We start from the raw sequence: 25,039 nt of genomic DNA, 5'->3' as shown, positions 1-25,039 counted from the left end.
GCTCTTCTGTCACTTTCACCAGCGCTCGTTTCCCCTCTTGCTCTTTCTATAGGTGTTTCTATAGGTGACTCGAACAACGAATCAGCCTCTCACATACTCCACACACTGCTTATTTATAGCCAATTAACACAAGCGTCAAAACTGAGGACATGAAATAAAATTACTCACCAGTTACATTATTTGCTTGATCAAAAATAAAAACAGTAATATGAAATATTATTACAATTTAAAATGTTTTCTTTTTTAGTTTTTTAAATATATACTGAAAATTTGATATTTTAGACTATAGTAATATAACTGCACAGTGCACACAACTGTTTTTACATTTTAGAAATTTATTCCTGTGATCAAAGCTGAATTTTCAGCATCATTACTTCAGTCTTCAGTGTCACGTGATCCTTCAGAAATCATGCTAATATGCTGATTTACTGCTTCAAAAAAAAAAAGAGATACAGTAAGAAAAACAGCCTATTTAATTGTAAAGGGTAAAGTGTAAAAAAAAAAAAAAAAAGCAAATTTATGACCATTTTAGTGCAAGAAACCTTGACTAACATTGTACAGTTACAATTAAAACATTTTTATAATTAATTTTTTTTAAATAACGGTTTTCTATTCCAATATATTGTAAAATATAATTTATTTCTGTGATGCAAAGCTGAATTTTCAGCATCATTACTCCAGTCTTCAGTGTCACATGATCCTTCACAAATATGCCGATTTGCTGCAAAAAATAAATAAATTTTTTTTTTAATAAAATCTTATCAATTATGAAACGTTTTTTGTTGTTTTTGATGCATAGGAAATGCAACATTTGAAAAAGAAATATTTTGCAACATTAATGTATTTACTGTCACTATCAATTTAATCCTACTTTAATTTGTCCAAAAACCAAAACATCTTACTGACCTCAAACTATATGTTTCATTTATTTATTTAATTAAAATAAAGTAAAAAAATTTAGAAAAATAATAATAATTTAAAATAATATTTAGTAAAATGGAATGCAACACAATGTCATTGAGATATATTTATCGGAAGCTAGTTTTCTCGAGTTAAATTTAAACCCTGGTTATAGTTGATATCCTGGAGAGTGTGCATAAATGTTTAATAGGTTACATAATGCATCATATTCTCAGAGTTCAGACTGAGAACAGTGTAAATGAATGACACTCCAGAACAAACTGAGATTATATTATCATTATAATTATAATTATCATCATTTCTTCTGATAAACCCATCCAGGAACTTAATTTGTGAGAAACATAAGCACATTAACTCTGAAACGTGAAACGTGTCCGGACCTGTTCGCTGCTCTCATCAGAGTCAATGAGTGGGTGTGTGTCTGCTCACACACATACAAAAACAAGCAAATACTCCTGCTGTTCTCAAGGCCGGTGATATTAACCCTTTCACAGATCACACGAGCCTACAAACCATTTCCCATCAAAGCCTCGTCAGAGATGATGAGACAACCATTAACCAAAACAGACTCAGAAAGCTAGCCACATAACTGGCGGAGCTGTGCTGAAAGTGTATGTTTCCATCTGTCTTTATGAATGAACAGCCAGTCCTCTTGTGTTACACTTCACCCAGCTGCTCAGCATTTGGCTTGGTTTGCTTTGTGCGTCTCCTTCATTCAAAGTGGTTTTTATTGGCTATTGCAGGACGTATAGGTATGCAGGGAGGCCTCTGGTGAGCTGAAATAATAGAGGAGGTAGCCAGCGCTGTTGTCTAAGACAAGCACTAGCAGTATGGGACACATCCATCTGTCTCTGTACTCACACAGAAGAGCCAAAAAAATTAGCCCAAATACTACTGAACATTATGTAATGCGCACCAGCGTGAAACAAACAACTCTGAAGTCTTTCTTCAACATTTCAACTAAATATCTAGTTGTAAATATCTAGTACAAAATGGCTAATGGAGTTTCTAACATAATCTGAACCGATCCTAATGGGATCAAATAAGAATCCCATTGAACTGGAAAAAATCTGCTTAGTTGAGTCTTAAGAGCTTTCTTATTTGATTGTGACAGATTTGATTATTTATTAGATTTTTTTTTCATTTTGGAATTATTCACAGTAGAGCTTAGTATGTAATACTCACAGCTAATGGTTGAAATGGGTACTGAAGACCAAATTAAAAATATTAAAGAGTATTTTCTCCTGCAAATGGGAACCCGGGGTATTGAAATACTATTGGGTAAACTGGCAGTAGGCGGAGTCACAGACCAAAACAAAAACAGACATTCCGACACAGAAAGCACATTTCAAAGCATAATAACTGGCTGTCCATTGTTTTTCTGAGAAGTATGTAAACTTAACATGTTTCCTAAATATCTGCTAACATAATATGCTATTAGCGGAACTACTGTTCTAGGTGGATCAACTTCCAGTTATGTGTTATGATAATTCCTGTGACTTGAGTGATGGTATTTTGGCATACCTTGCAAAGTTGGTGTACAAACTTTGCATGGTCATGAGAGGAATTGAAAGAGTGGATATAACTTTGCACAGATAAGTTCAGTAAGCAATCTTATATTAATAATATTAAGTCTTTTTGTAAACATTTATTTCAATACAATGCCATGCTCCATTGATTACCATAGTAAGTGCCTTGCTGTAAATGAGATTTTTGTACACTACCGTGAAATTTCTTTGGAGGTGAATACACTTTTTTTTAAATAAATAATACTTATAGTTTTAATCATAAGGATTACAATACAGCTGAAACCAAAAGAATCCTTTAAAATGTCTGATATCACTTAAGGAAAGTTTTTCTGTCGTGTTTCTGCCTTCTTCATTTCTCTGTCCAATATCTGGAACTGCAAAATCAGAATTGAGAAATATTCAGTAAAAAAAAAAATATCTGAGTAAACATATTTCACTTTTCGCCTTTCTTCAGGGAGAGGCGTGTAGTCGTGACAGGATCCGTGTATACAATATTGTGCAATTGGGAATCGCGTGAAAAACGTGTGTAACAGCATGTGTGGAAACAGCGCAGTGAAAGGATAGGCCCGAGTGGATCTATAACAGAACCCCCCCAACCCCCCGCCTCATCCACACACACACACACACACACACACATCCTTGGCCTCTCCCAAAACAAGGTGAATGAGCAGAAAGGCTAATGGCTTCCTGACATTGAAACCACATTCACATTCTGGAGTGATTCCACACTACAAAAAACAGAAAAGAAACAAAAGAGGGGACAACGAAACAGAGAGAGCAAAAATATGCCATCATTTTCTGAGGTGCGAGGGTGACAAGACTCATTGGGCCAGAGCCACAATGATGTGCTTATTAGAACTCTTCAATTATTGAAGGCAGAGATCTGCAAATTCAATGAAGAGACGAGCCACTTTTGTGCACAAAAACTAACTAGCTGAACTGCTTTCTCATTTGCCCTGACTTGACAACCCTACCTTTCTTTTTCGGGGGATGGGGTCCTCAAACAGGAAGTGTGTACTCTCTGTTTCCTCAATGTTGTCATCACTCTGGGAGGAAAGCAGGAAGCTCTTGCAGGCATCGTTGGAGAGGGGCGGGGACGGAGTGGAGGGCACCGATTGATCGCTGGCATCCCAGCTCCAGTTCCCACTGGTAGAGCTGCTGTAGCTGGCAGACAGGCTCTCCTTCCAGCCCTTACCAGACAAATCTGCACCTAAACACAGAACACACAGAGACCTTTGAACTATTGCCTGGAGAATGTACTATTACCTATCCCAGAACCCAGCACACTGCATGAATTCACAGATTAAAATCCATGGATTAAAAAACTAAATAAAAAATACAAGAGACATAACAAAAAACAGAAAATAACTGAACAAAAAACAAATGAGAAAAAAAAAGACAACAAAAAATAAGGGGAAAAATAACAAAACAAAAGGCAGCAAAACAAAAATAAAAACAAAAGAAAATGAAATGAAAGACAAGAGCAAAGCAAAAAACCTAAAACTAAGCAAAAAATAAAACAAAAAGCAAAACAAATCAAAGCCAAAATAAAACAAAAACAAGTCATCAAACAAAATAAAAACACTGAAAAAAACAAAAAGGCATAAAACGAAACGAAGAAAAAAATCTAAATCAAAACCATTAGACAACTACTTAAAACAAAATAAGTAGTTCCAGGGGCTGGTATCTTACCAAACCCAAAATATCAATACATCCATGTACTACTATGACGGATCAATTTTGGTGTGTCCCAGTTTATGCACACTGTCCTGGAGAGCCACAGTCCTGCAGAGTTTTGCTCCAACTTTGATCAAACTCATCGGCCTGTAGCTTTCTAGTAACCCTTAGACCTTGATTAGCTTGTTCAGGTGTGTTTGACTAGGGTTGGGGCAGACTGTGGCTCTCCAGGACTTAAGTTGGCCACCCCTGCTCTGTTCTTAACTGATTTTCAGTATAAATAGTGTTAGTGTGTTCTCACTGAAAATTCCAAATAGCACTTCAAATGCCCAGATGATGCACTTCACTGAAAAATGAAGTGTGGAATGTTGGACACTTGCACTCTACTGTGACAGCTTTAATACATAGGCTATTGGAGGATGAGGGGCCACCAGACTCTGATGGTAAATGACAAAATAACCTCATAAAATTCATACACTAGACAGTTGAGTGCATAGAATAAGTGCATAGTGTAGGGGTCACCAAACTTGTTCCAGTGTCCCGCAGAGTTTAGCTCCAACCCCAATCAAACACACCTGAACCAGCTAATCAAGGTCTTGCTTGTTATACTTGAAACTTCAAGGCAAGCTGGAGCTAAACTCTGCAGGACCGAGTGTGGTGACCGCTGGCATAGTGCATAATGTATAGTGCGTCATTTGGAACACAACCTTTGTTATTCGGAGCTAGGTCAATTTCTGTGAGAGTGTGCGTGGTAAAAAAAAAATTAATTCAGAATCATACATCCTTTCTTTCACAGAATGCAGGAAATTTGAAAGTCATTGATTTGTTTGTGCATATTTTACACTTGTTTATTACACAGCTCTCTGAAATACTTTATTCTGATTGGTCAGTCGCAACATTCCAAGTTGTGTTATTCCCCAATAGCATCCGTTGTAATTAGCAATGCCGAATAACACTCCACTTATCTGGCTTCTCTCACATATTTCCTATCACACCACTGCACTCTCTCTCAGTTGATTCAAATACAGCTGCCATCTTGCACCTCAGTCATTGACTGTATTTACTGTAAAATGAAACCATCGTCTAGACTCAATGCTGCTCGTAAGGGACTGTTTTTCTTTGTGGAAACATTGCATTTAAAGAGCTAATAAAATATTTCAACTCAATATTGGTGTCTAATTGTTTACTTATGTGGCAGGTTGCCCTGGAATAAGCAGGACAATAAACATTCAGCCAGTTGTTATCGCAGGATAAACCCCTTCAGGCAGGTGATACAAGATCCTGATCACTCTTTCAGGGTTATTATGCCCTACTTATTGTTTAGTCACATTGGGGTTGGTGTGAACTCACACACAAATATCCCTGATGGCACACAACACTGGGTGAAGATAAAATAACACAGCAGCACTCAAACCTGTAAAGACATTGTATTATTTAATTAATGCGTAATACACATTTGTTTCACGCCTTGTTTTGTTGCCTGTGGCATTTTTAGTCAAATAAATGTTTTATAAATTGCAACACATGACCTACCGTGCCCTCTAATAGATGCAGAAAGTAACAACTTCTGTAACTGCTTCAGTAAATGTGTTTATATGAGATTAATTTGTCAATAGATCTATAAAAAATTTAATAGTTTAAATCTACACAAATGGACTGTTTGCAAGCATTCAAATTAACAAAAAGAAAAGAAATAAAAACTGCGCTAAATGATTCACATCACTACAAATCATGGTAACACTTTACAATAAGATTCACTTTTGCTCTATCATAAATAGGGATTCACGATATTTATCGGAGAAGATAAATTATCGACCGATATGGGTGAAAATGACGTAATTTTTATTGCTCCGATAAATAAAGGAAATCCGATAACTAGATCCGATAAAGTACGCTTGCTGGTAAATCAATCAATCAGTCTGATTTATCTGAGATTCATCCGCTTTCTGAGTGCAAGTGACTGCAGTTTTAAACAATTTTTCATATCGTGCATCCCTAATCATAAATTAACGATGACTAACATTTTACACAGCATCTACTAATCCAGATTAAAGTTAATTTATAAATACAATATAGTTTATTATTTTATGTTGTTCATAAAACATACATTAATGTTAACCACTTAAATGTTAAAAATGTATTAGTAAATGTAGAAATTAACATGAACCTAGAATAATAAGTGATTGGCTGACGTTAAATAAAAAAAATTAACCATATTGTAAATTGTTGCCAAAATCTCAATATTCAAAAAAACCTAAACCTGTTAGTGAAGGACTGAAATTTCAGCTACCAAAAATATTTTCCATTTTTATTTTTTTGAATTACAGCCACCGTTTATAATTATATAATTAAAAAGTCAATCGAATGTGAAATTTAAATGCTTATTGATTGATTGATTGATTAATTTATTGACTGACTGATTGATTGATAAATCAGTTTTTATTTGATTGATTAATTCATTATTATTATTTTTATTCATTTATTTTGCTTTTGGCTAAATGAAAACTTCATTTTCAGTTTAAAAAATAATTTTGCCGCATTATGTTCAGTAACATATCGGTGCCATAACTGTACTTAAAACAATAAAGGTTGTAAACACAAATCTGCAGATATACCATACAGTTATGTAAAGTTGAGCTATGCAACAGAATAGGTCACACTGTCCAGCTGATGTTGAGCAATAATAACCTTGAACCAACTAACTTAACGAAATCACTAGGCTTAAGATACCCTTGAGCAACAGCATAAACTGTGCTGACATTACATGACCCCAAACAGGCAAATCACCCCCATTTCATGACACTTGGTCTCTTAGGATTATGGTCTGGGTTCTTCCAGCATGTGTGCTCTTTCCATTTAGCAGATGTTTTTCATTCAAAGTGACTTACAGTACACTAATTACAGGAACACACTCCCTGGAGTGGCACAATTTAGAGGTTAAGTGCTCGGCTCAAGGGCACAATAGCATCAGGAAAGAATTGTAATCTAAGTAATCCTACATGAGGATTGTCGCATCAGTTTGATTTTTTTCCCCACATCAGTGTTTTATTGTGGTAAAATCTATTTCAGATAAACCCAGACTGTGGTTGGTTACTTTAGAAGACAGTATCTTCCTGTCAAAGTGGGCGGTTCTTGGCAAGAATAAGCTGCAATGAAGACCAGACCTCATGCCGTTAGTCATTAAGCTAACGAAACTACTGAAATACCAGCAGCCCATATTTATTCTTTCTTTATCTATTTTCTAGTGGGGAGGAAAGACACAGTTCTCTAGGATAATAAACCACGATAAGCCACGCTGATACAGTACAATAAGTCTTTAATTTCCCAGAAGGGCAATGTGTTTGCATTAAAGATATTAAAAAAATTACAATGTACAAATGAAAAATACATAAAATCCAATCCCAAGGCCAATGTCCTAGATTAAATAGTAATGGAGAGCGGGGAAAGCTGTGCCACTTTTTACTTAAGTTGTCCTCTAGGCAAGAGTAATGAAATATAATATTATTTCAGGATGTCTGCTATCAAATGAAAACATCCATACCGAAGGGACACTGAAAAATACAAATGTGAACAGAATTTACTAATGCGCTATGTCACTTCAAAGATTTATCTAGCAGCACACTCCAGGGCTCGACAATAAGGACTGCCCGATGGCCCGGGGCTAGTGTAGAAGACGTTCAGGACAGCAGACGGATTTGTCATGGATCGGGCCACTGTAGCGTCGTCGTGAAATTTTACTATTTGCATGTGCTAATTAAAGCCTTGTTAATTTAAAAATTTCAAGAGATTAAAAAGCATTAACAGAGACCAGAGGCGCTGAAGACGAACGCAAAGAGGAAACAAATACTGTAGCAGTCAGATTAAAATCACGGTTCACACGATGCGCGAAATATAGCAAGAAAATCCAAATATTGAATTTTATATGAATGTTTCTAGATGTTTTTAGATATGGCGTTTTCTTTTCATTTTGTTCCAGAATCACTGAAGGGTCAGAACAAACGCAATACAAGTACGCTTTCACCACAGTTCAGTTAACATTAAACATCCTGCTCTTTAAAAAGAACAATCTTTGGTTACACTTCTTAAAGGAATAGTTCTGTTCAATGAATCAGTTGATCCAGCTGACAAAAATGAATCTGATTTGATTCTCGAGTTTGACTCTTTAGTACCCATTTACTGTAATTGGAAAATAGCAACCACTGCATTACTCAAAATATCTTCTTTGGGCTTGGAATGACATGAGGGTGAGTCAGTGATTACAGAATCGGTTTCATTTTTGGGTAAGCTATTCATTTAAGGGTGAAATCTGTGTTTGATTCAAAGTCTGAAAAAACATCAATGAGAGAGTTCAAGCACAATGTCTATTGTCTTTTCTTTTGAAACTCTGTGAACATACTTTTGGTTTTGCAAGCTGTGAACTGAAGGAAGGACTGCACTTACAAACCCATAGTCTGGTTTTCCTCTCATCACGCTAAATGGCACATAAAAATGGAAAACAGAATTTTTCTTCCTCTTTTGAAACAAGAGTCTGATGAGCATGTGCTGATATTTATACAAAACTACACTGTATGTCTACAGACTATTTTGTGAAACTAATCTGCAAAAACTGTTCAGAAATCATGGTGACTATGACAGCACAACCATGAACTCATTAACATATGACCACTGCCTGGTATGCTGAGATTAGCCAATCATAACAGAGGTAATTTACATCTAGAAGTCTTAAAGATACAGTACAAAAAACAGCCTGTTTAATTGTACAGGGTAAAGTGTAAAATACTTTGGTGCAAGAAACCTTGACTAACTTTATAAATGATACAATTAAAATGTATATATTTATTTTTTTCTATTCCAATATGTTTTAAAATTCCTGTGACGCAAAGCTGAATTTTCAGCATCATTACTCCAGTCTTCAGTGTCACATGATCCTTCAGAAATCAGTATAATATACTGATTTAACATTTCTTATTATTAATGATGAAAACAGTTCTCGTTCATATTTTTGTGGAAACCTTGATTTTTTTTCAGGATTCTACGATGATTAAAAAATTCAAAAATACAGCATTTATTTGAAATAGAAATGTTTTGTAACATTATAAGTGTCTTTACTGTCACTTTTGATCAATTTAATGCATCCTTGCTGAATAAAAGCATTAATTTCTTCCCAAAAAAATAAAAAATTGACTGATCTCAACTTTAGGTGATGGTGTAAGTAAGCAATTTGACTCCCTTGTTTAAACATTGTAGCCCTATCACACAAAACATTTGTTTGAACAACTTTACCAGCAACACTGGCTCAACCAATGGCGTGAGTTTGGGGCGGGACTATCTGTTTGAAACAGAATGAACTGTGTTCGAAAACAACCATTATATTTGCAACTCTGTTTGGGGGCACACAAATTACACACTTCGTTAATGGCAAAATGGAGAAAGCAGGAGTCCTTTTGGGTACTTATAGCCTGTTTGACAAGCTGTCATTCAACCTGAGCGCTCTGGGATCTATCAGGTAACAGGGAAGCGAGAAGTAGAGCGATGTTTAACCTGAGGAACTGGAGGAAGGGTTGAGCACCAACGGACTGGTGGACAGTATGGTCAGGACGGTGGCGGCCATCACTTCTTTATCAGCAAGACCAGAAGGCCTCCTGTTAAAAGAGAGAGGGAGTTTACAAATCATGGACATCTTCAGACCTGCATCAACTAAAACCAATTACGTCAAGCAGAGCCAGCAGTTAAGCACACTCTCACATCAACATAAAACAGCACACATCTGTTAGGTGGGCCTTTGTCTCTCTCTCTCTCTCTCTCTCTCTCGGCCTGAGTGCCCGTTTTCTCTGTTCGGCAGGCCGAGTCCCACAGTAAACACTTCTCTCTGCCGTATCGCAGCTCCCTACTGCGCTGAACTCATCACGGGTAATGGAAAATTCCAGCACAGTAATAAACACTAGCACTCTGCCTCTGTTGTATGCCCACACAGCACAGCTCAGCACAGCATATAACAAATGTTATATGTTATAAATTCATCTCTTGTCAAAATGATATTGCTTCTAGTCCAAAGGCACAAAAAAAAAAAAAATTTTTTGTTATTTCAATTTATTTATTTGTACATTTGCACATACTATAATATGTATATTATAAAATGTTTCATGACAGGTTTGATGTCAACTGCGATCAGTATGGAACCATGTTGTTAAGTAAAATGAAAAAAAATAAAACTATTAAAAATAATTTTTGTTAATTAAAATAAAGATAAAAATATAAATAGTTGATGAAAAAAATGAAAAAAATTGATGCTTTGGCAAATAAACTGAAATAAACTGAAGTACTAAAATTAAATGAAACCAAAATATATATTTAAAAAATTGTAAAATAAATATAAAAAAATTACAACACAAAACACTTAACAAAACCACTAAAATGTATTTTTTTTTAATATAAACAAATAATACAATAGTATACAAATACTACTAAAATAGCACTGGTATGAAAGCAATGTGAAACATGATGGCCATATCTGATTATCAGTGAATAATTAATTCAATTTTGGTCTGTTTATTACACAAGTTATTGATTGTATATTGTATGTAAGAAATATGGACCACTTTTATGTCTTAAAAAAATACATATGACAACCCTTGTGCCCATTTTGGTGCAAGAAACCTTGACTAACTTTATAAATGATACAATTAAAATTTTAATTTATATATATATATATATATATATATATATATATATATATACATATATATATATTTTTTTTTTTTTTTTCCTATTCCAAAAAATGTAATTTATTCCTGTGACGCAAAGCTGAATTTTCAGCATCATTACTCCAGTCTTCAGTGTCACATGATCCTTCAGAAATCATTCTAATATACTGATTTAACATTTCTCATTATCATTGATGAAAACAGTTGTTCTTGTTCATATTTTTATGGAAACCGTGATTTTTTTCAGGATTCTATGATGATTAAAAAAATTAAAATACAGCATTTATTTGAAATAGAAATCTTTTGTAACATTATAAATATCTTTACTGTCACTTTTGATCAATTTAATGCATCCTTGCTGAATAAAAGCATTAATTTCTTCCAAATTGACTGATCTCAACTTTAGGTGATGGTGTAAGTAAACAATTTGACTCCCTTTTTTAAACATTGTCGCCCTATCACACAAAACATTTGTTTGAACAACTTTACCAGCATTCATTTCTATTGTATGGAAAAGTGCAGCCTGAACGTTCTGCTAAACCTCTTTTTTGTCCAAACAGAAAAACAATGTCATATGGATTTGGACTGACATGAGAGTGAAAGAAGGAAATTTTTGGTGGTTAACTACCTATTTCAACATACGTAATAATGTAGTTTTTTAGCGACGCTATAGAATCAGGCAAGAATCAGATTCTTCCCCCCGTCTGATCTTCTCCACCCTGAACACAGCAGCACTGATCTAAGCACAGAAACTGACACAATGCTAAGCTGTCTCTGTGTTATATAATCAAAAAAAAATCCCACTCACACTCCCTCATATTCCCTCATAATTTCATGAAATATGCTCCCTCTGCCCGGCACACACACACACACACACACACATACACACACACACACATGCCGGGTTTCTGCCCCCCCGCCTGTTTTGGCAACCCAACCAGAGCAAACTGGTTTGGAGTTGCTCTGAAAGCCAAGCCCAGAGACTTGGCAGGGCTGTCAAACTTTTTTCCTTTATCTGGGTCAACTTCCAAAAATCTTTGTATCGCTGCAAAAAGAAAAGAAAAGCAAGTAGTGGATTAGAAGCAGACAGACTAAGGAACATAAATAAAATATGAAGTTCTGGCTCATTTTTAGAGAGAAGAGAGAGGAATGACAGAGACAGATTTGTGCAAAGAGAAAACCACACAGTTTTGAAAAAAAAGAGGAGAGGAGAGGAGAGGAGAGGAGAGGAGAGGAGAGGAGAACTGTCTGCTTCGAGAGGCAAAGAAAATGACACACATTATAGATGACAGTACTATGCTGGTTTGATTAAAGACTGTGTGTATGTGGAGCATACATTCAGAATGAATATGTAGGTGTATGTTTGCATTTCTCTGTTTCCGACAGTCTTGATCAAAACACACACTGGAGGTGGATTATGCTGGTACTTTTGGTATTGCATAAGAATATATATGTAGCAAATTATATTTAAAAGCAACACCCACATGCTCGCGCGCGCACACACACACACACAATTAATTCAGCTATCTAAATTGGAACATGACTAGACAGACTGCTTTTATATGGAATTAATTATAATTACTACATTACACATTTACATGATACAGAAACAAAACAATACATATATTAAATTAAATAGCAATGTTTACTCTATTTACGAATAGTTTAGCCAAAAAGAGCCATATTTGCTATCAGCTTGCATCAGCGCAAACCCTCATTTGGCATTAAAAAACTACTGTCAGGATTTATTAAAGACACGCAGTAACAAATTAACACTGAAAAGGCATAGACAAGGTTATTTGTATGACTCACCTTATTGAATATCCATTTGTAGGAGTTTCCCTTTTGATCTGTAAATTTATGGGAGGGGAGTATTTCAATGAATTATGCAACACGATTTATTAAGATCTGCGCTCGTCAAGTGTGCATGAAGAGTCCTCAAAAGTGAAGCCAAAGCGTCTCGATTGCCCCCGTGTAATCTAATAGGACGTGAGACAAACTAAATCAAATTACACTTCAAATGTGCATCATACATTTGATGTATGTCCAAGTGTTCGTGTTTCTTAAGTTTGCTTTTAACTAGTTATTTGATGCTATGAAAACTGGGAGTGGTGTCATGATTGTGAGCTCGGGCGGGACTTTGATACCACGGCTCCACCTCACGACACTACTGCGCAAACTCTGGCTCCAAACGAATCTCTACGGCGCAAACTCTGGCTCCAAACGAATCTCTACGGCGCAAACTCTGGCTCCAAACGAATCTCTACGGCGCAAACTCTGGCTCCAAACGAATCTCTACGGCGCAAACTCTGGCTCCAAACGAATCTCTACGGCGCAAACTCTGGCTCCAAACGAATCTCTACGGCGCAAACTCTGGCTCCAAACGAATCTCTACTGCGCAAACTCTGGCTCCAAACGAATCTCTACGGCGCAGACTCTGGCTCCAAACGAATCTCTACTGCGCAAACTCTGGCTCCAAACGAATCTCTACTGCGCAGACTCTGGCTCCAAACGAATCTCTACGGCGCAAACTCTGGCTCCAAACGAATCTCTACTGCGCAGACTCTGGCTCCAAACGAATCTCTACGGCGCAGACTCTGGCTCCAAACGAATCTCTACTGCGCAGACTCTGGCTCCAAACGAATCTCTGCGGCACAGACTCTGGCTCCAAACGAATCTCTACTGCGCAGACTCTGGCTCCAAACGAATCTCTACTGCGCAGACTCTGGCTCCAAACGAATCTCTACTGCGCAGACTCTGGCTCCAAACGAATCTCTACTGCGCAGACTCTGGCTCCAAACGAATCTCTACTGCGCAGACTCTGGCTCCAAACGAATCTCTGAGGCACAGACTCTGGCTCCAAACGAATCTCTGCGGCGCAGACTCTGGCTCCAAACGAATCTCTACTGCGCAGACTCTGGCTCCAAACGAATCTCTGCGGCGCAGACTCTGGCTCCAAACGAATCTCTACTGCGCAGACTCTGGCTCCAAACAAATCTCTGCGGCGCAGACTCTGGCTCCAAACGAATCTCTACTGCGCAGACTCTGGCTCCAAACGAATCTCTACTGCGCAGACTCTGGCTCCAAACAAATCTCTACTGCGCAGACTCTGGCTCCAAACGAATCTCTACTGCGCAGACTCTGGCTCCAAACGAATCTCTACTGCGCAGGCTCTGGCTCCAAACGAATCTCTACTGCGCAGACTCTGGCTCCAAACGAATCTCTGCGGCGCAGACTCTGGCTCCAAACGAATCTCTGCGGCGCAGACTCTGGCTCCAAACGAATCTCTACTGCGCAGACTCTGCACAAGATACCAGTGGCCATACTGAGAATGTTTTGGCTTCACTTTTCTATAATGGAAGGAAGTGGATATGTGTCGTCCATCTTTTTTACAGTCTATGGTCAATTCACTGGTATTTGCGGCATTACGTAACGCTCAAAGAAAACGTCTTAAAGCAGGCAGTAATTTGCGCTGCTCTTGGTAGATTGTGCTGGTCATTATGATAATGAGATGTAAATCACCCGCAGAATTTTCCTCTCCCATTTGCGCTTTTTTGGAATTGCACTCTTACGCTAATTTGCCGTGTTTAATAAAGCTGGCCCTAAAAATGTCTCAGAATATCCCAAAATTTTTACTATCAATGTTGTGAACAGTTTTACTGCCTTTTTGTTTTTTTTGTGTTTTTTTTTTAAACTGTGATACATTTTTTAAGGATTCAATAATGAATAGAAACAGCATTTATTTGAAATAGAAATCTATTACAACATCATAAATGCCTTTACTGTCACTTCTGATTAATTAAATGCATACTTGTTGAATAACATATATATATTAGTGCTGTCAAACGATTAATCATGATTAAATCGCATCCAAAATCAAGTTTTTGTTTACATAATATATGTATATGTACTGTGTATATTTATTATGTATATATACAGTAAATACACACACATACAGTATATATTTTTAAAATATTTACATTTATATATTCATATTCTTTTATTTTATATTATAAATAAATAAATGTAATATATAAACATAACATTTTTTTTAAATATATACATGCATGTGTTTGTATTTATATATAAACATGATAAATATACACAGTACACACACATATATTATGTAAACAAAAACTTTTATTTTGGATGCGATTAATCGTTTGACAGCACTAATGTATATGTACAGTATATAAACATACTGTACATATATATAAATAACATATTGTTACATATTGACCTGCTGAACTATATATGTGTATACACACACACACACACACACACACACACACACGATATAACTTCTAGTGAGCATTTTGTAATTTTAGCTCCCAAAGTAAATCCACATAATGATATCAGAGACTCAAACAGTTTCTAGAGCCAGCACTGTTTTCTGTGACCGTTTCCCTCCCACTCTGTTTCTCTCACACTCACACACCGCCTGCTTTCCTGCCTTCCCGCTTCTCCACGCTTTTCCCGAAAAAGCTCTTTATCACATTCAGCTGTATGATTCATGCGTTACCATATTCACACAAACACATTCATAAACACGCCGAGAGGGGCTTAGCAAATCTGTGAATGTATGTGAGCGATAAATGAGACTTACTGGAATCTAATTTCCAGCAAATTTAAGTGTGCATTTAATGCTACACCAGTAACTGTGATGAATTAACCCACATCCTCTAATCACTCTGGTCGACAGCATCTGCAGGCCTGTGTAACACAGTGTCTAGATTTAAAGTGAGCAGAACAACATAATCTAGTGTTACACTTGTTGATTATAATGGGACTGATCCGTCTGGCCGCAGGTAGATTCTGGTGAAAGGCGTCTGGAAACACAACCGAAGGTTTCTGTTTGATCCAGAAGCAAAATTAACTGAAAGTAGCACTTTTTCTTAACCGTGACCATCAAATTTCTTACATTTACTACGACTGTAGGGCAGTTCAACACATATGTGTCATTTACTCATCCTCATGTCATTCCAAACCTGTGGGACTTTTCTTCTGTGGGACAAAAAAAAGAATATCTGAATTGTCCTTTTCATTATAATGAAAGTGAATGATGAATGAAAGGTTCAAGCTTCAAAAAAGATAATATGCTGTTATGTTTGAATATGTCTTTTAATGTGTAAGGTTTTGTGTCTGTGTGTGTGCATGCAGGATGGAGCAGGCAGTGAGAAGCACAGCTATAACTCCCACGCCTCCGAGCTTCAGTCTCCACCCTGCTGGCCTGCTCTGAGTGTTTCTGTGTGTCTGTGTCTGTGTGTGCGTGAGTGTTTTCTCCTCCTCTCTAACCAGGGCCTGGCTGCACATGTTCACTGATAGAAGCTCAAGAAAACAGAACCGGCCCTGCCTGATAGCACTCCAGAGAGCAGCTCCATTACTGACAAACAGCTGCTATTGGCTGGAATGAAGCCAGCATCTCACTGAGAGAGAAAGAGAGAGAGAGAGAGAGAGATCTCAGTTCCATCCTGTTATAAGATAATTAGTCATTTCAGTTCCATTAATAAATCTGACTAAATTATTAACAAGAACAACATGTTTTACATATTCTAAAGTAAATATTGTGTAAAAGAAAAAAAAAGAAAAAAGTTTTTTTTTAATTATCAAAAAGTTTAATATTTGATCAATTCAGTAATATGGTAATATATTTTAAAATGTGATTTATTCTTGTAATGCAAAGCTGAATTCTGAAGGGGCCTACACCCAAACCTGCTCAGCTGTGTAGCATGAAGGAAGAGTAACACAATTAAAAGGAAATAAATGTGAGAAATATGAAGGGAATGAGTCTTCTGTGTTTGTGGTTAGATAGTAAACAGATAATGTTTATCTGTGAGGACTGTCATACTCCCTCTGAGTGTCTGTTTACAGGACTGTGTGGATGTGGGTCACCTCATTATTTATAACCTGTGTGAGTGTGTGTGTGTGTAAATAAAGTAAGCGCTGTCACCCCGCATGACAGACACAGACAAACAGACAGCGATTACCTTGTTTACACACACCAACACACACACACACACACACACACACACACACACACACCTGATCCTTGTCCTCAAATTGCTCAAAAGAGTTTTGACTCTGGAGGTTTAATATAAACATAAACGTCTTTACTGTCACTTTTGCTTAATTTATTGCAACCTTGCTGAATAAAAGTATTAATTTCCTTGAAAAAAAAAAAAACTTATTTCAACTTTCCTAAAGTTGTACTTATCCAATTAAACTTTTCCTCAAATTGTTACGCCTTTAATATTTTATTATGTTTTTATTTTTATCAAAGTAAAAAATGCAAAAGCTCAGCATTTTCACTAGTGGTCAGACTTTTGGTGCCGTCCTGCAGTCCATGCTTTTATTGCGCTGCCTCATGCATTGGTTTGGATTCGTCTCTGTTTGGTTCAGTGTATTTTTCAGGAAGCAGATATGTCACGCCGCTTGGCAGAGATCCAGACAGAGGAAAGCTATCTGGCCTGCAGAAAAGTGCACAATAAGCACTGAACACTGTGAGCGGTATGCTAAAGTTACCAGTGCACACACACACACACACACACACTCTTCCTGTGGTGTGTTGAAGACACTCAACCCCTTGTGTGACACAGAAGTGCAATTTTCTTCACAATGTTGTCCTGACTGTTGATTCAGGACGCTTGTATGACAAGATTTAGCCTATTTAAAAATTATTTTGACTTGCCCGTCAGTTTGTAAATTCAAACTAAACTCACATTTAGGCAGATCTGAAGTCGTTTGTAAGAAATGAGTGGGGTTTAAGTAGACTAAATGACTGGAGAAATCCAACAAACATCACCATTTTATTTCTTTTATACACATGGATGAAGTGCTCATAATAAGATCAATAGAATCAATTTAGAAAGCAGATAAGGTATATTTTTATTTAATGACAACTTCGGATAAATCAGTCAGTGGTTTTTTTGAGAAATTTCTGATTACTAAACCATTTTTTAGATCATCCAAATATATGAACATGAATCATATCTCAAATTGTAAGCCTTATTAAGTGAAGGTGTGCTGTTATATATATAATATATAAATATATAAATATAAAGAGAAAACAGTTCTTTTAAATTGTATTTTAATTTGTATTTTTGTTTTTACTGGCATCAAAATTTACTGTAAAATTTTGTAAGACATCTTAGATATATAAAAAAAAAGTATCGCTTTGAAAATGAAATACAAAAATAGTAATTTTACAGTTAAATAAAATTGTATTACTCATTTTTTATTTGAATGTATTTATTTTACTGTATTATTAAAATATATTTCTCTTTTCTATAATATAATTTCATAATATCTCAATATTATAATCACTAATCACAATTTTTATTTTACCGTTATAGTGAATTAATCAATCCGACTAATATGAAAGAGGTTTGAACGGTTTCTTGTAAAAATTAAAACTAGTATGAAAAATCCTATTTTTCCTTTTTCTTCCAACCCTAAAAGGATTTAACACTCCTCCAGCATTTTTGTTTTTTGATTATTGTATTCATTTATGTAGATGCCCTCCCCAACAAAATCATAACTCTAAATTAATTTTTCCAAATAAAGCTATTAACCTCCTGACAACCAGGAAAACAAAATGTTTTGTGAATTTAGTATTTGGTCAAGTTATTACATTGTTTAGAGCATAAGAAAACAATTGAAAAATTAAATTTTTGAAAAAGGACATTATATTCACGTGTTATGCTATGTCCTCTGTAGAGGACATCGGGACTTTAAAAAGTCCTGTTTTTTAAAAAAATAGGGCGTATTTACACCAGGAAGGTCCGCTAGTTCATTTGCTTTGTTCCGGACCAAATACAATGTTGATTTATTTTTCCGTTTGGTGCACTTCGCTTTCACACGGCCCTTTTTGCAAGTGAATCAGAAACTGTAAACAAAACTACACGTTTGCTAAGGTCATCCATTCATTGGACAGAAATTCTCACGCAGGAAAAACAGGAAGTGCAAAAACAGGCTAATCATGAAGATCTTTCGTAGTGCAATTTTTATTCTTTTACTGATTTGGTGTTATCAGATACTAACGTAATATGAAGAAACTTATGGGCATCATATGAGACAATGTCATACAATGTTGTAAGCCTAATTACAACTTGCTGAAAATAAAATCTATAGATATAAAATACTTGAAGCATATCCCAATGATAGTTTAAACATTTAACCTAGATAAATGTGCGCTGTTAGGCGCATATCCAATCATTTGTGCAGAGAGTGGAAGCTAAAGTGCGCTTCAGGACATTAGTGGAAACAAATTAAATATGGCGAACAAATTAATATTTTTGCTCATAAAGGGAAGAATAATACATCGTTCGGAACTGTAAAGGGTCTATTTTTATTTGTGTACACTCACAATATCAACAAAACATTGTGCTTTTGTAAAATAAAGAAAAAAACAGAATGTGCTTGCCGTCTCGGCCTTGAGCAGGAGCGCTTCACAAAAATGAACCGAAAAATATTTTCCTTACAGACATGATGAATATATCTATAGAAAGCTTTAAATGACTATAAAATTAAATAATTCAAATCCAAAACAAAAACTCTTTCATTATGTAATCCAAGATGCATTTCTTTCTAAAGGCGCGTCCAAAGATGAGATGGCGAGTCACGATCATTCATTTCATTCTTGCAACACTGACTCAGAAAACACAAGTTTATTAATAAATAACTCAAATATCTCCTTACTGTTTCCCCCCAACATATACATGGTAACTTTTGCAGCAAGCTTTAGCCTATTTAGCACGCTCACGTCATGTTGGTGTGTCCCATGATCACGAAAACTCATCATTTGCATGCATTTTTAAGTATTGTTGTTTAAAAAAAGTGATTGAAACGCAAAAACTACATGTGCAAGCTGTCTGTTTCAGAGCGTGATTTCTGCAATTGGGTCAGATCAAGGTTGGGTCATATTCACACCTCAACACTAGAACCGCCACGGTGTAAATTTTACCCGTGGCTGTTTTTCAAATGTACATAACAGATTTTCAATGATAAGTAATGCATCCTGGTCGGCTCAGCATCTGACAGCTCATCTGACAGCGATCAAGATATCATTTTATGTTTTAGCATAATTTAAAATTTGGATTATTTAATTTTTGTTTTGCCATTTCTATCATTTATTGTTCGCTCCTGTGGTGCTATTTAGTCTATCCGTTTCCTGAAGAAAAAATCTGATCTATGATGTAACTGTTAACGAATAAAACTATTTTTTTAATATTACCCAAAGTTTATTGGTGTTGTTCTCTTATTCAAATTGATATAACTAAACAAATTAATAATTAATTAGGTGAAGACGTGCACTTGAATTTGTCATCGCATCATGTAGTGTGGTAAATTATTATTGCTCATTATTGTCTATATAGCTATTTTAGTAATTAAAATAGCATAGGTTCATATATTATCTAATATGATTAACCTATATTACTAATATATTAATGATATTGTAGTATATTACACCACCCAAATATGTATTTACTTCCTTCTAATTCTCATTGTCAGTGCTTGTTTAGCGTATATTGACAGTTATGAAAAGTGATTAGTGGCCTGCATAAAAAAAGCCTTGAACATAACAGGACAAAAATATAGTTGATGACCAGACATAATCATTTCATGACTCTAGACACTTCTTTGTGAACACAGTGGCATAATACAGTGAAATAATATGTTCTTTAGCCATATAAAACAGTTGTAATGTGCGCGGGTAAAATTTACCCGCTGGTGGTTTTAGGTATGCAGCGACCCCCGGCGGTTCTAGTGTTAAACGAACCGTACCAGAGTTCATTTGGAAGCGGACCAAGACCACCTGTTCAGCTGGGTTCACCCAAGTGCGACTGCTGTATTCACACCTGCCCAAAAGATCCACACCAAGAGGGGAAACGAACTTGAGTTCGAGTCAATCGAACCAAACAAGACTGGTGTGAATACACCCTAAAAAGACACGAATAGACATGAAAAGGTAAAAACAGTGGGATTTTTGTTTTATATCGCAAATCAATTTTCATTTTTTATGCCAAACTTTATATAAAGATGATTCTCAACTATGTTATGAAAGATATTTTTAAAAGACCATTTTTCTTCATGCAAAATGTGTGTAAAATTGCCATAAACGAGTTTTCCCATTATATACACAATGCATTTATAAACTGTCTCTGATTTGCATATTAATGTGTTTTTGGGGCAACATAGATGCAATAATGGGAGTAATAATTGTGCAGATTTTAATAATAATATCTCATATTTCATAGGAATATTGATATACATTATATTTCTTCTCTATTCATTTGTTGTGTCTCCCAATATGTGTAATAAACATGCTTTACGTCCTGGTGTCCTCTACAGTGGACATGTATGAAATGATGTCCTGTTTCATAACAGAAGGTCATATTTTGATTTGAAACCCCATAACATTTTTCTGAGATGTTGATTTATGACAAGCAATTTGAATTAAATTATAATTACAAAATATGATATTTTCAAGGTGTTACATTTGATCACTAAATTAACGTCAGCCATTTTTGAAGACCAAGGAGAGGGAGTGGTCATGGTGAAACATCCAATCATTTGGTATCTCCGAAAAGCCGTGAATGTGCTCTGTACAGGACATCCAGACTTAAAACTGGGACATGTAAGGTCTCCGAGAAATCGCAAAAAAATAATGCCCACTACAGAGGACAAAACTCCATAGGTAATCAGTAAAGTCATCCGTTACAGAAATATAAAAAATCTATAATCTTAAAATCTTTATTGATTAAAAAATAAATAAATTAATTAAATAAATTTCAATATCATACAGCCGAATATCTCCAATATCATGTTTTTAGCATTTATTTGTGCTTGGGGTCACATTTGAACAAACTGAGGGATGCTTTCTAATGGTAATCAACAGCATACCAAAGATGCCATCCACCATACTCGCTTGTAAATAACCAGAAATATTCCTTTGATAAACACTGCTCCAGGCACGTCCACTCTTGGTTATCAGAAATAGTTCAAAGATGCTGTGAGAAGAGCACATACGGGGCAAAACTGCAGTCCCACGGCCTGACCTCAGATCAAACTAAGCATGAGAAACAACAGCACGCATGACAGAACCAGTCATCTGAGCTAGTTTTTAAAGTAGCGTGCCAGGATACATCTGAATGCCCTTTCTTCTATATTTTTGTGTTTATTTGTGCAATTTTTCCCAGAGGTTTTACGCATGTCAGCCCACTGTCCTTGTTGTGTCAACCAGAGAAGGCCTTTGAATATAGTGTGTGGGAAGCATGTTTGCTTCTTGCTCTAAAGTCCACCGCGCATGACCTTGGCAGAGTTAGAAAGCGTACGGCATTCCTCCCTCTAGCTGGCCAGTGTTTTCTTTTATTCACTTCTTGAGCACATGTTAAGGTCTGAAACGTTTGCAGCTCCACGTGAGCAGTGAGTGTTTCATACATGATCTTTCTCTCTCTCTGACATGTGTTTTCATTTGTCTCCCTCCCCCGCGACCCTTCGCTCTCATTCAGCCCCTCATTTTCACTCCATCCCTCACTTTCGCCCGAGAGCGGAGCGGCGCTACACCTCCCCCATCCCCTCTTGCTCAATGCTGATGGACGGATAGTCACGGATGAGATCCAACAGTGTGTTATGATCCATTAAAGTCCCTCTGTAGTCAAATATTTTATCCCTTAAAACTTTGATCATCAAAATGGCACATTTAAATGTTTTTTCTTGTGAAAATAATTTTCTCATGTCTTAAAATAGCTTGAATGTAACAACACCCTTGCCTCATTTACTATACACGGATTTACTATATATGCAAATTAGCCCCGCCTCCACTCAGTCGCAGCAGCCAGGGCCTCCTGATCCACTGAACTGTAGTAAACGCAAAACAATGGCATACACGGATAATGACTGATAAAACTATGTTTTTACTAGCGGACAACTACAGTAAATACTGTAACATTCGTTAAAGTTGCTTACTTGATGATGTTGTGTCCTAAAATGCCACCGATGCAGGAGAGGTGGGTCTGACTCCAGGCTACTTTTACACTATTGCCGCGGGTTATAATGCAAGTTAGCGGTTCTAAATTCACATTAAACCACGGCTTCATGGAGTTTTTTTCTCTAATTTATGTTTGGTTTTGTGCTGGTATTGGTATATTTTGCATGCTAGTGATAGGAATCGATCCCTTGACGTGATTGGTTACTGGTTTGTGATGTAGCAACCCAAGGGCTGTTTCAAGCCGCATTTCTGGGTCAGCCATTGAGAAACTACAGTTTTAAGGAGAAAATACTCAGCAATGGTACTGATGGATTGGCACATGGTTTGTCTAAAAGGACCACACAGACAAATAAACAACATAAAAAACTTGATTTTCACTACAGGGGGACTTTTAAGATCCACTTAAACACAATAAGATGTTGCAGGACTTATGGGTAAACCAGAGATGTACTATTCATTTGTCATTGTCACCTACATCAAATTTTCTGAGTGCAGGTCTCTTTTCTGTGTAACTTTTTTTTGCTTTCTAAGAGCTGTCAATTTAACAATTTGCCAATAACTAATTTCACGTAATTAATTATTTACAGAGATGTGCCAATAACTTAATTCTGTCCAATACTGATAAGCTATGGCCAATACATTTGCAATAATAACATTTTATACTATTTAAAAGTTTAGCATCTTTATTTTTTAAGACTTTTATTCAGCAAGGAAGCATTAAAATGAGCAAAAGTGACAGTAAAGACAGATGTGTATTGGAAATAAATGCTGTTCTTATGAACTTTCTATTCATCAAAGAACTCTGGAAATAATGTATTGCAGTTTATATAAAACTATAAACCAGCATAATGGTTTTTACCTTTTTTTTGTTAAGGATCATGTGAAACTGAAGACTGAAGAGTAATGATACTGAAAAATTGGCTTTATATCTCAGAAATAATGTAATATTTCACAATATCACTCTTTTTGCTGTATTTTTGATCTAATAAATGCCCAAATCCCTGAAAATCCTACTGAAAAAAATAAAAATAAATTCATAAAATAATATTTTTTAAAGGTTTTAAATGCAACAAGTACATTTAGGCGCCACATCATTATAATGTACAGATTGATTGATTGATTGATTGAGAGTCAGATTTATATAAAAATCAACATAGATTATTGAATATCCATTACTGGCCAACATACATATATCCAATATCGACCAATATAGTAATAATACACACACACACACACACACACACACACACACACGTATATATATATATATATATATATATATATATTAGTGCTGTAAAACCATTAAAAAACACGTATATAGTTCAGCAGATCAATATGTAACAATATGTTATTTATTTATATATATTTATACACACATTAGTGCTGTCAAACAATTAATCACATCCAAAATAAAAGTTTTTGTTTACATAATATATGTGTGTGTGCTGTGTATGTTTATTATGTATATATAAATACAAACACATGCATGTATATATTTAGGAAAAATATTTCTCGCATTTAATAACTATATTAACTAAATTTAATATAAAATATAAGAATATAAATACTTACTTACTTACTTACTTTTGTCATTTAGCAGACGCTTTTGTCCAAAGCGACTTACAAATAAGAAAAAGTAACTAAAACTAAAAAGTTACAACTCTATAAATACTATCTACCCACATATTTAAGAAAATAAAGAAATTAAATAAAATTAACACATGCATATAACAACAACATTTCAATAATAAACATATCAATGAAAAAATTAAATAAAAAGCTACTACTATCCCTTGCCGGTGTCCCTGCCCGGTGGAGTCGCACGGTAGAGTCGATGGTCTTTACACTCTTTACTTTTGTCATTTAGCAGATATGCATAAATACATAAATGTATATGCATGTAAATATTTCCAAAATATATGCTGTATGTGAGTGTATGTATATATATACATAATAATATACACAATACACACATATTATGTAAACAAAAACTTTTATTTTGGATGTGATTAATCGTTTGACAGCACTAATATTATATACATAAAATATGTAAATTCCTTATTTATTTATTGTTTGCTTGTTTGTTTGTTAATGTTGAGGCTGTAGCACAGCAGACTGTGCAAAAGCCCAAAAAATCAAAATGAAAAAGCAATGATAAAGATTAATAAAATTAAATAATCTTTATTCAAGGGGCTTTTCTCAAAAATAATGATATTACT

The 25,039-nt window shown here is 35.5% G+C and overlaps 1 protein-coding gene across 4 annotated transcripts in view; it reads right to left on the bottom strand.

Annotated features, from left to right (window-relative positions):
• Positions 1-25,039, bottom strand: part of LOC306859686 (zinc finger protein 704-like) — a 59,828-nt gene that overhangs the window by 9,131 nt on the left and 25,658 nt on the right. For all 4 annotated transcript variants that reach the window (XR_013783325.1, XR_013783326.1, XM_079400860.1 and 1 more), the window contains exons 3-4: positions 9,669-9,769; positions 3,425-3,660 (exon numbers count right to left, since the gene is read on the bottom strand). Coding sequence is in view for 2 of the 4 variants with exons in the window: in XM_079400860.1 (XP_079256986.1) it covers positions 3,425-3,660; positions 9,669-9,769 (337 nt within the window). In the remaining 2 variants the exon portion in view is untranslated. The remainder of the gene's footprint in view (positions 1-3,424; positions 3,661-9,668; positions 9,770-25,039) is intronic.

Source organism: Barbus barbus, assembly GCF_936440315.1.
Source record: "Barbus barbus genome assembly, chromosome: 40".
Lineage (NCBI taxonomy): Eukaryota > Metazoa > Chordata > Actinopteri > Cypriniformes > Cyprinidae > Barbus > Barbus barbus.
This window is presented reverse-complemented; position numbering and strand designations above follow the sequence as displayed.